This window comes from Leptinotarsa decemlineata, unplaced genomic scaffold, assembly GCF_025532065.1.
Source record: "Leptinotarsa decemlineata unplaced genomic scaffold, Ldec_3_MD MMD2_tig00026294_RagTag_RagTag, whole genome shotgun sequence".
NCBI classification, from domain to species: Eukaryota; Metazoa; Arthropoda; class Insecta; order Coleoptera; family Chrysomelidae; genus Leptinotarsa; species Leptinotarsa decemlineata.
This window is the reverse complement of record NW_027412674.1, coordinates 4,867,936-4,881,788: the sequence shown is the minus strand read 5'-3', so window position 1 is coordinate 4,881,788 and position 13,853 is coordinate 4,867,936. Positions and strand designations below refer to the sequence as shown.

General features: G+C 34.1%; 1 protein-coding gene across 3 annotated transcripts in view; it reads left to right on the top strand.

The window, feature by feature from the left end:
• The window catches only part of capu (formin protein cappuccino), a 138,274-nt gene that overhangs the window by 23,624 nt on the left and 100,797 nt on the right, over positions 1-13,853 (top strand). Inside the window, exon 1 of one of the 3 annotated variants that reach the window (XM_074180204.1) lies at positions 6,168-7,320. The exons of 1 other annotated variant lie outside the window; for it this stretch is intronic. In XM_074180204.1, coding sequence (XP_074036305.1) covers positions 6,624-7,320 — 697 coding nt within the window. In that variant the 5' untranslated portion in view covers positions 6,168-6,623. Of the gene's footprint in view, positions 1-6,167; positions 7,321-13,853 lie in introns of those variants that run through there. One more of the 3 variants, XM_074180205.1, reaches the window with a different exon arrangement.

Below are 13,853 nucleotides of genomic sequence, written 5' to 3'. Positions count from 1 at the left end.
GATCCGTAAATTCACTCATTGGTCACGTTTTGTTAGAGAAAGCTTTATCAAGGGCCATAAATGATGCTATAAATACTAATGCCTGTAATTAAAACTTTTGACTAGGTTATCATTGAAAACGACGGGAGATGAAATGTTCAAACATCAGATCTTAAGTCGGGTTTTTTGGATTTCAGTTTCAATATTTGATCTTTGTGATATGATCTAAGTAAGATGGCGGACATTGTGATGAAAAATATGTGAACATGATGGAAATGATGTTTGGCAGAGGTATTATTATAAAGTCACTGAAAAAACTAAGATTGAACTTTCAGTGAATGTTTCTAGATAAGAGAGTTCCTGAAAGCAATAAATCTTTTATTCATGATGCACAATCATTTATGAATATATCTGTCTTCTATGAAGGTAGCCACAGATTCGAAACATATCAAATATTCAAACATATTAATTCGGGAGGTTCTGAAACTGCGTTCAATTGCTTTAAAATATATTAATACTAATAATAATAATAATAATGCACTTGCTATCAGCATGTTCAGCATATGCGGTCTCAGCCTATATCCATCAATATAACGCAGCCCTAAGTGTGCTATATTACCATCTGCGGCACTCTTACGGTATTGACGAGATACCGGTGTTGCCCTACGCTCCGGGAGATATTGAAACCATTGTGGGGAAAGAGGAGTATCGAATTTATTGAAACTATTCTTTACCCACCCTCAGGCTCATACAAGCTAATGAGACTGATGTACTCCTTCTCGACCACCAAAGCAAGACGATATTTGTCGTGGAGTTTTCAGCTCCTGGCTAGAAGAATATCGTCCAAAAAGAAGAGGAAAAACGGATGAAATATCGAGATTTTCTCTTCGAACCCCGCAGACTCTATCCAGACCACTCTGTCAAGATGGTTGTTCTGATTATTGGAGTCCTTGGTGGAATGATGCCCTCTCCACTCTCGAATCTTAAAATCACACCGAACTGAGGCAGAAATCTTAGCCGGACAGATGCAAAAGGCTGTCATTCTTGGCTCACTGCGCTTGCTCAGGGCACATGATTCTCGGACCCAATGATCACTTACCCCACGGTGTGGGGACTGGTAGTTGGTTTATAATGCTGGCGTGCCCTTCTGAATGTATCGGGGCTTCGGGGGATGGGGCCTGACTACCGCATATTAAGGTAAAAAAGTTAATAGTAATAATGATATTGATAGATTTTATTACCCCAGACTACAAAATAGAACAATGAAATAAAATACAAACTCATATAGTAATCCGGCAAAAGGCAAGCAGTTCGGTCTTGACCGAAAAGACGCGCTCTTCCACTCAACCTGGAAACAAATAATTTTTCAAAAGTTTTACCAGACCATACAGGGAAACTCAAAATTTTATGCAAAATACAGAACAAAAAATTATTTGGTAATTATTCACCAGTGAGTCATAAGATGAGTAAACCTCTGAAGAAGCCAGCTGGCCTGCTGGCGAAACGTCAGGATGCCGTTCCAAACTACGATGGCCTTCAAACCCGAATGAAACACTGAAAATCTCGGCCGCGAAAGCCTCAACTAATTCATCTATAATTAATTTATTTGCAATAATAATTGCAATAAGAGCGGTGACTGATTTTTAAATGTAAATGTAGAAAGATTTCTCATTTTCATAGGTATTATAAACCTTGGCTATATTGTGGGAAAAAGATCATTTGATAGGTTAGGTTAGGTCCAAAGTGGGTGGGTCTATTCGACCCACCACTGCAACCCGCAAGGATTTATTGTGGCTCACACCTATTCACACTCGACCGGATAAACGTAGCTTCTTAAAGAAGCCGATTAGTTTGTATGGTGAGTGGTCTTTTAGGTCAGATGGTAAGAGTACGACTCTACTGAACTCTAAAAACCTGATTCGGTCCCCAGCGGGACAGGTACAGAGTATATGTTCTGCTGTTTCACCATTTTTCAAACAGAGGCGACACACACTGTCTTCCGACAGTCCGAGTCTCTGCATATGATGATTCAAATGACAGTGACCTGTAAGAAGGCTTGTTACACATTGTAGTTCATCCCTACTGTAGTCTAACAATTGCTTGGTATGAAGCTTCGAAGAGTGAATAAACGCTTTGGAGTGAGCCAATCCTGAAAGATTCTGCGAGAAGTCCATAAATCTTTTTGACATCCAGGTATTCAATTTTTGTTTGGCAAAGCCTGTAGCGATGCTAATGACAGGTTCTGGTCCGATAAAGCTGCTTGCACCATCCTCATTTGCAAGGAAGTCAGCGGCCTCATTGCCTTCCAGGCCAGTATGGCCAGGAATCCACACCAGAATCCAGACCAGAGACAATCTGTTAGGTCTTCATATCGAGGAGAGTCGTTTTTGTCAATTTGCTACCAATTTAGACGTTGCTCAGTAGGAGCCAAGTGCTTTCAACGCCGCTTGACTGTCCGAGAGTATTTTTATTGACTTGTGTATGAGGTTGGATTCTTCCATAATCTCTCAGCCGCATAATTTCCTAGGCAGGTTGATATCTCTGTTCTGGGTCTGCGACTGAAAACATTTTTTTGATCCATCTGTGAACCAACAACTATCTGCTCTTAATATTTCCTTCTCTCGATGACTTGATGAAAGAAGTTTTGAACCGAGGAAACGTAAGCTGATTTTTAGGACGGATATTCACATCGTGGATTTGTGAGAGAAATTCCACTTTACTGTGAAGACATCGCGGTTTTTTAAACAACATAATTTTGTGTAGAGAACAAAAATAAAGTAAACACCTTTTCCTCATATCTATCCAACCTAGTTCAGAAAGCCGAAGACCATATATAAGCCTGACACATGAATTTTGTATCGTCTGAAGTCGGCGATTATCAGTTTGAAATAAAGCAGGCCCATATATGCAGTCAGCATAGTTAGGATGTGACAGAACAATATATGTCTATTACAGTAAATGAGTTTCAAATCAATAAATGCTTTTTTTATGAAAAAGGAAATATGATAACTGAATTCCAGTTCGTTATCTAGTATGAGCCCAAGATTCCTGTCACAACTGGGAAATATCTACGGCGAATTGTCAAGAAATAGGTTTGAGTTGTATTTGTTTCTTACTAGTGCTCCTTGTTGTCCAAAAAGCAATGCTTTTGATTCAGCTGGATTTATCGTCAAACAGAACTTCTTCGATAAGGAAGCCAAAGTTTGTAGATCGGAATTCATATGGCCACAGGCAAGACGAATATCACTTTCTTTAAAGGTCATGTGAAGTTGTGTTGCGTCCGCATAATAGTGAACTGAGAAGTGACGTATATGTTTATGAAATTGCCTATTATAAATAGTATACAGAAGGGGTCCAAGGATCGATCCATGGGGCACTCATCTTTTTATAGTTGCAGGATGACACAGGAATCTATTGAACAGCACAGACTAAACTCTTTCAGATAGATATTACTACACTTGACCAATTTGCTCTCAAACAATTTTCAATTGTTTGAGAACTTTCTATATCAATTGAATTTGTTTAGATCATAGACTAGATGGTAATGTTGATATTTTCCTATGAAATATTTAATCTATGGTAGAATTGAACGTTACAAGGTAAGACCTCGTTAATCCTTAGTCAGCACATGTTTCGACTTCTGAGAGTTGTTATTTGTAAGGGTACGACAACTAGTTTATGGAAAAACAGATTTTAAAGAGATATTCAATATAAAAATGTAACTTAGTTGGTAGGAATTACTTTCAGTCATTTTCTGATGATCCTAACTTGGTTAACGAAACGTGTATCAAGAGAAAGTGCTCCAATACTTGTATGTGGGAAAACCACCATTTTTATGGAATTTTGAGTTATGTAATATTATATGAGAATGATTTCGATATTCTCTAATTTGATAAAAAACATTGGAAATTTGATTCTTGTTACAACATTTTTAGCAACGATTTGGTCATACTGTCTATATATTATACTCGGAAAATTTCAAAATTTTAATTAAACATTTGCACATTTTTTTCCATTCTTTTTCAGATACAAAGATATGAAGGCGTAGGTAGAAAGGCTACAAACGAATGGGGAAAACATACATAATTCCTAGATAAAAGTTGTAATCCAATAATATACAGGGTGTTTCCCAACTACGGTCCGGAATTGCTTCGTTTCAGGGATACAGTGCGTTGAAGTTTAAAAAAAACGGTAATAATAAAATATCATAAATATCCTTACACCTATTTGTTTGAAATTTGCTACAGTTATTTGAAGTAATAAGATGCTTATTTAGCCCGAGTTAGATTCAAATTATTAGGTCCAGTGGCGTCTCAGTGAGCACCATAGTCAACAATATTGAGAAAAAGAAGAACGCCACTGACTTTTTTTGTTATTTTTAATTTTTTTAGATCAAGCAACTAAAAATACTTTTTTTTTCGCATGTGTTTTCTTTATATCATGCTTCGTTATCGAGAAAAACAATTCTTAATAACTATCCATGTATAACATAAAATAAAAACCAAAAGTAAATAATAAACAATTCTGACCTTAAAGTGCACCTTCTGATAAAATATACGACTGCAATCGATTTATCATCGATTGTCTGACACGTTCAAAAATACCTTATGACATAGCAATTGTCATTTATTCGATTCCTCAAGTCATTCACATCTAGTACAGGAGTTTTACAAACAAGAGCCTTCATATAAATCTAGACCTTAAAGTCCACCTTCTGATAAACTATACGACTGCAATCGATTTGTCATTGATTGTCTAACACGTTCAAAAATACCTCATGACATAGCAATTGTCATTTATTCGATTCCTCAAATCATTCACATTCACACTACAGGAGTTTTACAAACAAGAGCCTTCATATAAATCTAGAGGATTCATATCAGAACTGCGAGCTGGCCAATTTTGAGGTCCTGCACGACCAATCCAGCGATTAGGGTAGGTGATGCGTCTTACCGGCACTTCTAACAAAATAGGTGGATGATCTCGCAAAAAGTTCACCTGTTAATCTTTCTGGTAGCAAAAATTGGCTAGTTAGGTAGTCACCAAGCATTCACACCCAAACGTTCAACAAAAATTGTTGATGGAAATGACTTTCTCTTATAACGTGGGGATTCTCGTCGGACCAATAATGGTCATTGTAAAAGTTCTAGCATCTCATGAAAAATTTGCTTCGTCCGTAAATGAAATATTTGGTAAAAAAATATTTTTGTGTGCCATCGTATGAATCAACCACCTACAAAACATCAATCTTGGGTGAAAATCCCAAGACAACAGACATTAGACTCGCTGAAGGTGATATGAGTATAGGAGGTTTCTTCTTAGAACTGTCCATACTGTTTTTGGGCTGACTTCCAGCTGCAGTGCAATCTTCCCTATTTGAAGGATCTTCTTCCATTGCATCAAGTATATCTTCTTCTATTGCAGGCGTTATAACAGTTTCTGGTCTTCTACTCCCAGTTTCACATAATCTTTTTTAGCACATAGAATTATTCTGATAAGATATATGTCCTGGTAAATTATCCGTGCTCCTTCCACATTCCTATTTGCTGATCCATAAATAAAGTGTCAGCCATTTTAGCGTTTGTAAAATGACTCTTGATGGAATCGCTGCTAACTGACAACTCTGACAAAGTGGCTTTAATTTTTCTATCGAAAACGAAGCTAGGAAAAAAAATACAAGGGACTAAAAGTTGTTTTTTCAGTCAACCAATTAGAAAAAATGAAAAATTACAAAAAAGTCAGTGGCATTCTTTTATTTCTCAATATTGTTGGTTGTGGTGCCCACTGGTATGCCACTGGTCCTAATAATTTACATCTAGTTCGGGCTGAATAACCGCCTTATTACTTCAAATAATTGTAGCAATTTTCAACCAAGTCACTGTACCTAACGATATTTATGATATTTTATAAATACCGTTTTTTCAACTTCAATGCCCTGTATCTTAAAAATAAAGAAACTTAGGACATATGTCCATAGGAACTTTTTTGAAACGAACTAACGAATCACTCTCTAAAGTTTCGTACCGCAGTTAGGAAACATCCTGTATAAAACATATCTCGTGTTAGACATGTGTATTGAGCACACTTAGAGCGGCAAAAAATAAAATACGTTCATGGAACGAAAACAAACACAATAGTAACAAAAACGCTAAACTTTGAACACACTCGTCAATACATGACCTCATATTTAAATTTAATACTCATTCAGTTCATTACGAATTCACCGAAACAAAACAAAACAAATAGAACGACCTTGTGACCTTATCGAAGGATTATTCATTATCAGACACTTCGACAAGAAGACCCACTCGGTTATTTATCACAAACAGTGCATAAAAATGAACAAATCGTCTAGTTCTACCAATTCCTGCACGGATGCCAACAACCGAAGGACTATCGATCCCTTCCAAAGAGATGCGCAACCGCTCTGTAGTTTCACACGGGTTTCAATCTATTTACATCGAAAATGTGAGTAAATAATCATTCCAAAAACTAGCAACCGCGTCGAAATTTAAAAAAATGTGTCCAGGTGTAGACTTCCTTTTAGTTGTGATGTGTACTAGGTCGTGACAAAACAAACCAGTTGTTGAGTAATAATTATTAATGGTTCACCATTGTTCAGCTTGAATTTCTTGATAATCGAAATGGGAACCAGTGAATCAAAACAGACCAAAACAAAAGCCAAGTTGAAAGTGAAGCTAGGAGGCAAAAGAAAAGGAAAATTCGAAGATAATTTTACGGGCGTAGTTCCAGATGAAGACGAGGGAAAGACCCCTGAAACAGATCCTCCTGAAAAAGAAAACAACTCAAATAAACTTCCAATCAGTGTTTCGAATGAAGATACAGCTTTAATAACAGACTCCTGGTGCGACGTGAACCATCCCAGTCAAAAAAGTGATGACAATGACAGAAAAATATTTGCTACGACTCCATCAAGTTCCGAATCCCATTTCACGGATGCTCAAACTCCTGTTGGATTCCATAATCAAAGTGAAGAAAGCATAGATTTGGATATAGAGGTCCCTAACTTTACTCAAGGAACATTTTTGCACGATTTGACATTGAACAGCTTCAAACTCAATGAATATAGCGTAAGGCATAAGAAGCTGAGTAAACTAGGTGTATCGAAAACCAGCCAGATTAGTTTGGATAGCAATCCTGACGGATGTTTCGCATCTGACAATGTCGAAATTGTCAGTCAAATTCAAGATGACAGTGGTTTTGGTGATTCTTCCTTGGAAAGGGATGATACTCTGAAGAGGAGGTCCAAGGAGTTAGCCGATGAGGAAACAAATGTTTTGCAGATGGTTAAGAGAATGTCAGATGTCAACTTGAATAATGGTAAATATTCCATTCGAATATGATATTATGAGGTTAGGATTTGAGGTATTGAATTCAGTTGATTTGGTTTAATATAATCACTCATGAAATGTACTTATTAAATAGTAATACTCGAACACTCGAGGTTCTAGTGACAAAAATGATTTGGTGTAGCCTGAAATTCATCTATATTCCAACTTAAAATTTTGCTTATAATTTTCATTTCTGTTTTATTAGTTACGATGAAACTGCTCGCAACTATTTCTTCACATAAAATAACTGCAAGCACTTTCTGAAATAAAAATTATGAAAGATACTACACATCATATGAGAATTATAGATATTATAACTTTAGTGGTGTCTAGTAATAATACTTTTTGAACTATTTCTAAATATTTTTCAAGATATTGAAATGTTTCACAAAAAACTTTGAATGAAATTATCATACAGTGTGTTTTCAGTAAATTGAAACAATGTGGATAACTTTTTTATTGATAATTTTGGTAAATTTAAGGAAATTTCATGAAGACTCAAACCTATAATGTCGTATACGAGGTATGTCAAAAAATATAAATGGTGCTCACGGGTAAAGTATCTTTATAAGTATTTAAAAATATCGAAATTTGTGTCTATAAGAAAAAATAGAGAGCTCGTTCAAATATGCAATTGCTCATATATATATATATATATATATATATATATATATATATATATATATATATATATATATATATATATATATATATATATATATATATATATATATATACCTATATATAATTGAATTATATTGGAACAACATCTAGAATTCTTAATGATAGAGTAACTTTACATAAAAGTGATGTAAAGCTCAATAAAAAATCATGTGCATTAGCACAACACTCTATAGAAACAGGTCATATACCAAATTACTCTAATATCAAAGTTTTACATACAGAAAAAAATATTTCCAAACCCCTTTTTTCTTGAAATGGTGGAAATTAATAAGTCTTCTAATTGTATGAATAAGAAAACTGACATTGATAATCTCAGCAGTATATATAGTAATTTACTAGAACTACATCAAAAACATAATAATAATGAAAGATGTATCGATCAATAACTCTTTCATTACAGTAAAAAATTATCAAATCATCATACCCATTGAAAAATGACATTTATGTGAAGGTATGACATTTGTCAAACCCACAAAAAAAATCGTATACATGTTAACTTTTACGTCAATTTATATCTTCAATTTATTGTTTTTCACTCATTTTTACTGTAAGTATGATTTGTAATGTTATTCAAAGGCGAAAATATTCAAAAATCATTAAATTATAGGCCCTGAAGAAGCTTCCCATTAGAAGCGAAAGCTTGGCAAAGTAAAGCAGAGTTTGATTTTTGATTTTTTGACTGAGAGACCATATTAATCCATTTTACCATATATATATACAGTGATACAGTGTACGTCTTCCACATATAAACTTTCACATAAAATAGTTTTTTAAATTGATGGACTAATGAAACATATTTTCATATTGTTACTGTTTTCAACATTATTATTTGTAATATATATATATATATATATATATATATATATATATATATATATATATATATATATATATATATATATATATATATTACAAATAATAATGTTGAAAACAGTAACAATATGAAAATATGTTTCATTAGTCCATCAATTTAAAAAACTATTTTATGTGAAAGTTTATATGTGGAAGACGTACACTGCAGTTGTAACACAATTTGATTAAAACATCCCTAAATAATTCATAAATCAGCTTTTACAAAATGAGAAATGATTGAGTGGGATGGGGCACAGAGAATTTCATAGTGATAAACTAATTAGAAATATAAAAAATGAAAACAAAAATGAGCAATTTCCATAAACCACCGAAATATTCTAGTTTCTAATACAGATAAACAGTTATATATCCCATCTTTATGGTTCTCCAAGAATATTCTGAACACAAAAGAATAACAGGATACTGAATTTACCAAAAAATAATGAACACTACAGTATCGTTTCATTGTCTTCAAATATATTAATTGAGAAGCCAGAAATCCAATTTTTTCACTGAATATCGGGTAAAAAACTCAATTATGCTGCAATTCTTTCATTCCTCAATAAATAAAAAATAATTTTAGATTGAAGAAAAAAAACTTGATATGTTCAAAGCAGGTAGTAGTTGAAATATAGGGTTTTTGAATACCTTCTGAACTATTGAAATTCTGTCTGTTTGATATTATTGATTGTCGGTAATAAAGTATGGTATTGAGATACTTGGATTTGAGTTCTGTTTAAGATATTGTCTAGTATACATTTGGTCATAACATTCATATAAATGTTAAATGAAACAAACAACCAAATGCTCTAGTTGTCCTCATACCGCATACTACCTGGACAATTCGAGTACTGTGGAGGTTGTCTTATCGTCTCTGATAATGTCTACCACAGTAGTGAACGAAACGGCAGGCCACGGTCAATAAATCCGTAAAATAGTTTATCTCTAGGCAGAAAAGTTCAGATTATGTGATCAATTTCTAATGTCCCTATGACTCCCTTATTATATGCACCTCAACTCTACTTTTTTCTCAATATTCAGCTCAATATCAATTATCAAACAGAATTCACGTTAAAACTCATTAGTACAGTTTATTGTATGATTTTCACTATAAAGGATTTTACAAAACCCGGTATTTACATCCCCGAGATTACTCTTTAGACTTTGTAGATATGATTAAAAAATACTTGAAATGTTCACATTTATCGTTTTTTTCGTGAATTTTTTAATATGCCCCAAAGCTAAGCTCTCAACTACAATCGTTTATTGCAATTATCTTGGTTTCTATTGCAAATACTTCAAAAGTGATTCTTAACGATTTTATAGAAAATTTCAATTCCTACATTTTTGTTTCGACAATTCTTCCTTTTTTTTCATGTTTTAGACATATTTTCAAAAATGAATTTCAACATTTTTTCACTATAAATCCTTTGAACGTATGCTGAAATCAACTAATATTGAAAACTGCAGGCTTGCCTTTCAGATTGTAATTCGAATCTTTATTTAATTAGACTATTTAGAGTTTTACTCTTCGCGTCCATTCATATACCTGTGTAATGTCGGTAGCCGGTCGGTTTGACGTGGGTGCTTTATTCGCTCACTCAAATCGACCGCCGTGTTAGTCGGTGGTTCAAGCCGCAGGCTGAACGATCAATTTTTACTTGCTATCGTCCAACCCCTGTTAGTGATCACACGTTAAAAGGTAAGACCTCGTTAGTCCTTAGCTCGCACAAAATTCGACGTCTGAGGGTTGTCGTTCGTAGGGGTGCGATAGCTGGTTAACGGAAAAACATATTTTTTAATGGAAATTATCTGGTTTGATTGAACAAAGAATATGACAAATTTTTATGAAGTTCTGGCCCGTCCATATCCAATGTCTTTTATTTACTGAAATTGTTATTGCCGTATTTTTATTCAACTACAGTAATAAATACTTAGTGTATTTTATTGTACATTCATGAATATATTTTTGACAGTCCTTTTACGAAGATAGTCTCATTTCCATTGTACAAGGTCGAATAAAAACATTTCCTTCACTTTCGTTGGCAGAGAAATACATATAATTAACATTACATTGCAGTTATAAATATAAAGTGCCTAAGTAGAGGTAACGATGAAAATATTGAATTCAAAGGGAATTAAATGAAAATCACGAATTTGATTCGGGCAGGTAAAAATAAAAATTGTTTGAAGGTGGTTGACAATGTTTCGTGGTGTATTTCATCAGTTCGGACTTCCATTGTCTGATATAATAAATTGATTTGAAAACCGTGAAATAATAATTAAAAAATTAATAAGATTAACCGAAAATAACAATTTTATTAAACGAAAAACTGAATTTACAAAGAAATAACATACAAGCAACAACCAAACAAATAAAAATTGAAATATTAATAGAAGCTGAAAAATAAAAATTATTATTAACAAAAATGAAAAATGAAAATTAAAAGATTTCAAACCAAGTTATGTCACGACGTTTCGATTGTTAGTATCCACAATAGTCTTCGGGTGATAACTATTTTTAATTTTTATTTTTCAGCTTTCATTATTATTTCAATTTTTATTTGTTTGGTTGTTGCTTGTATGTTATTTCTTTGTAATTTCAGTTTTTCGTTCAATAAAATTGTTATTTTTGGTTAATCATATTAATATTTTAATTGTTTTTTCAGGGTTTTCAAATCAATTTATATTATATTAGACATTGGAATTCCGAACTGATGAAATAAAAATAAAGATTGTTTGAATGAAAGCAGATTCTTGAATTGGTAACATATTTCATGAAGGTTTTTAGTAAAAAACACTAAAAATGTCAATGCGGTTTTCGGTGGTTCAAAACGACCCATGATTTGAACTATCGACAGAAATTGTCACGTTTTGAGGTCTGTTCTTCTTTACTTTTGCGCAACCAAAACGACTTTTTTCTGGATCGGATCGTCACGTGTGATAAAAAATGGATTCTATACGACAACAGTAGACAGTAGGATCACCCTGGGCGACCCTGGGAAGCTGGCGCAGAAAAAAAGGCTTAGCCTCCCCATGAAATTAGAGGCTATTCATCGCAATAAATTAAAAGATATTGACAAATAATTATGATTATTTTTATCTATAAATGCTTGGGTATCATAACTTTACCATTAATTTTTAATATAAATACATAATATGCCCGAGAAAACACTATCACTCACTACGTAGTACGTACCACATTGTATCCTGTATCAACAAAACTCAAACGCACCGCCCATGAACGGATAACGAATAAACCATTAACCCGAAATAAAAAATGCCATACATTGCAAGGGAGCCAAGCCTCCGACTGCTTTAAAAAACACAGGCTCCACGTGACCGATCCAACTAGCGACATACGTCTCGATTTGTAATTTCAGTTGCAGAAATTATGGTGTCAGAGGAGGCTAGCCTCCAGTTGGTCTCCGTTAGTGTACGACTGCGTTTGTTTTTTATTTAATTATCCGGACGCGATGCCGAGACGGACCGGGACTGAAAAATATTTCGTTAAATCGTTTTAGTGTTTCTTGATAATATTTGTGCGTAAAACAGGCAGTATTATATTATAGCAATGCTTTTTGATAATATTTTTAATGTGTTTTTAAAGTGTTTTCTTTCAATTTCAAGGTGTTTTCAGGTTTTCATTTTTCGGTAAGTTTTTTTTTTCATTCATTATGGATAAGTTGGACGAAATTTAAAAATCTGACGATATAGTTGATTGGTTGCTGACAAATAATTTTAAGTCTTTATCTTTTCTTTATCTTATGATAATAAATATTACATTATTAAAACTCTGGAAAGGCCTCAACCAAATTTGATTTCAATCAAATCGTCAGATAATCGACAAAATCGAGGATTTAATATTAGTTGGTACGATAAATGTGATTGGTTAACCGGCTCCATTGAAAGAAAAAAAGTTTTTTGTTGGCCCTGTGTTTTATTTTCCGTACAAACCGAATACCAAACGTGGTCTAAAATAGGATACTCCGATTTAAAAAATTTACCTCGTGTTACGAGGCAAATATGATTCACAATTTGGCCTTTTTTTTAAACGGTAGCGTTTTTTCGGACATCTCAAAAACCATCCAAAATCAGCTTACTATAGACAGTGTGGCTTATATCATTAAGGAAAATATAAGCAAGGAGATTGAAAGTGTTCCTTTTTTTGCATGGGAAATTGAAGAAACTACCGATATTACATGTACATCACAACTTTCAATCGTTTTTAGATATGTCAAAGATGGTAATGTGGTAGAACGTTTTATGGGTTTTCATGTTTCATCTGGGCGCACAGCTGACGATTTGTTTAATTTTTTAATTCGTACCTGTGACACCTATAATTTTAGGCAAAAGTTGATTGCGCAAACCTATGATGGGGCTGCGGTCATGGCCGGCCATTTGAATGGTTTACAAACTAAAATAAAGTCCATAGCTCCTTATGTACTTTTTACGCATTGTCATGCTCATGCCCTAACGTTAGTATTGAGCAAAGCGTGCAACAACATAAAAAAATCGCGCCTCCCGCAGGCTTTTCTGTGTGTGTATAAAGTCTATATGACTTTAGCCTCCCCTGTTCTCCAATGCACGAGCCGTCACTGGTGTCCATAAGAGAGTGTGTGTTCGGCGAGTCTTGGCCTACACCTGCCGATATAAAGGAAATGTCTCCTAGTGACCTGTCCGCCTTCCTGGAAAGGACAGGATGGACGATGACCTAGGAGGACAACTCCTCGCGAGGTTGTTCAATGGATCACATGTGGCCTAAGTGCTGTGGGCCTACACTCACCCTCCCTACTCTACAGATACAGAATATAATAGAAACCCTTATTGAATACGGTTAACATGATTACTCCAAATTGAATTTTGAATGAAGTGATTTATGAAACCTTGTTTGGAATGAGAACTATATTGACCATGATGTTTATGAGCCGTAGTCTGCAGGATTTTTATATCTGACGTTTCGTCTGCTTTTGCGGCAGATATATT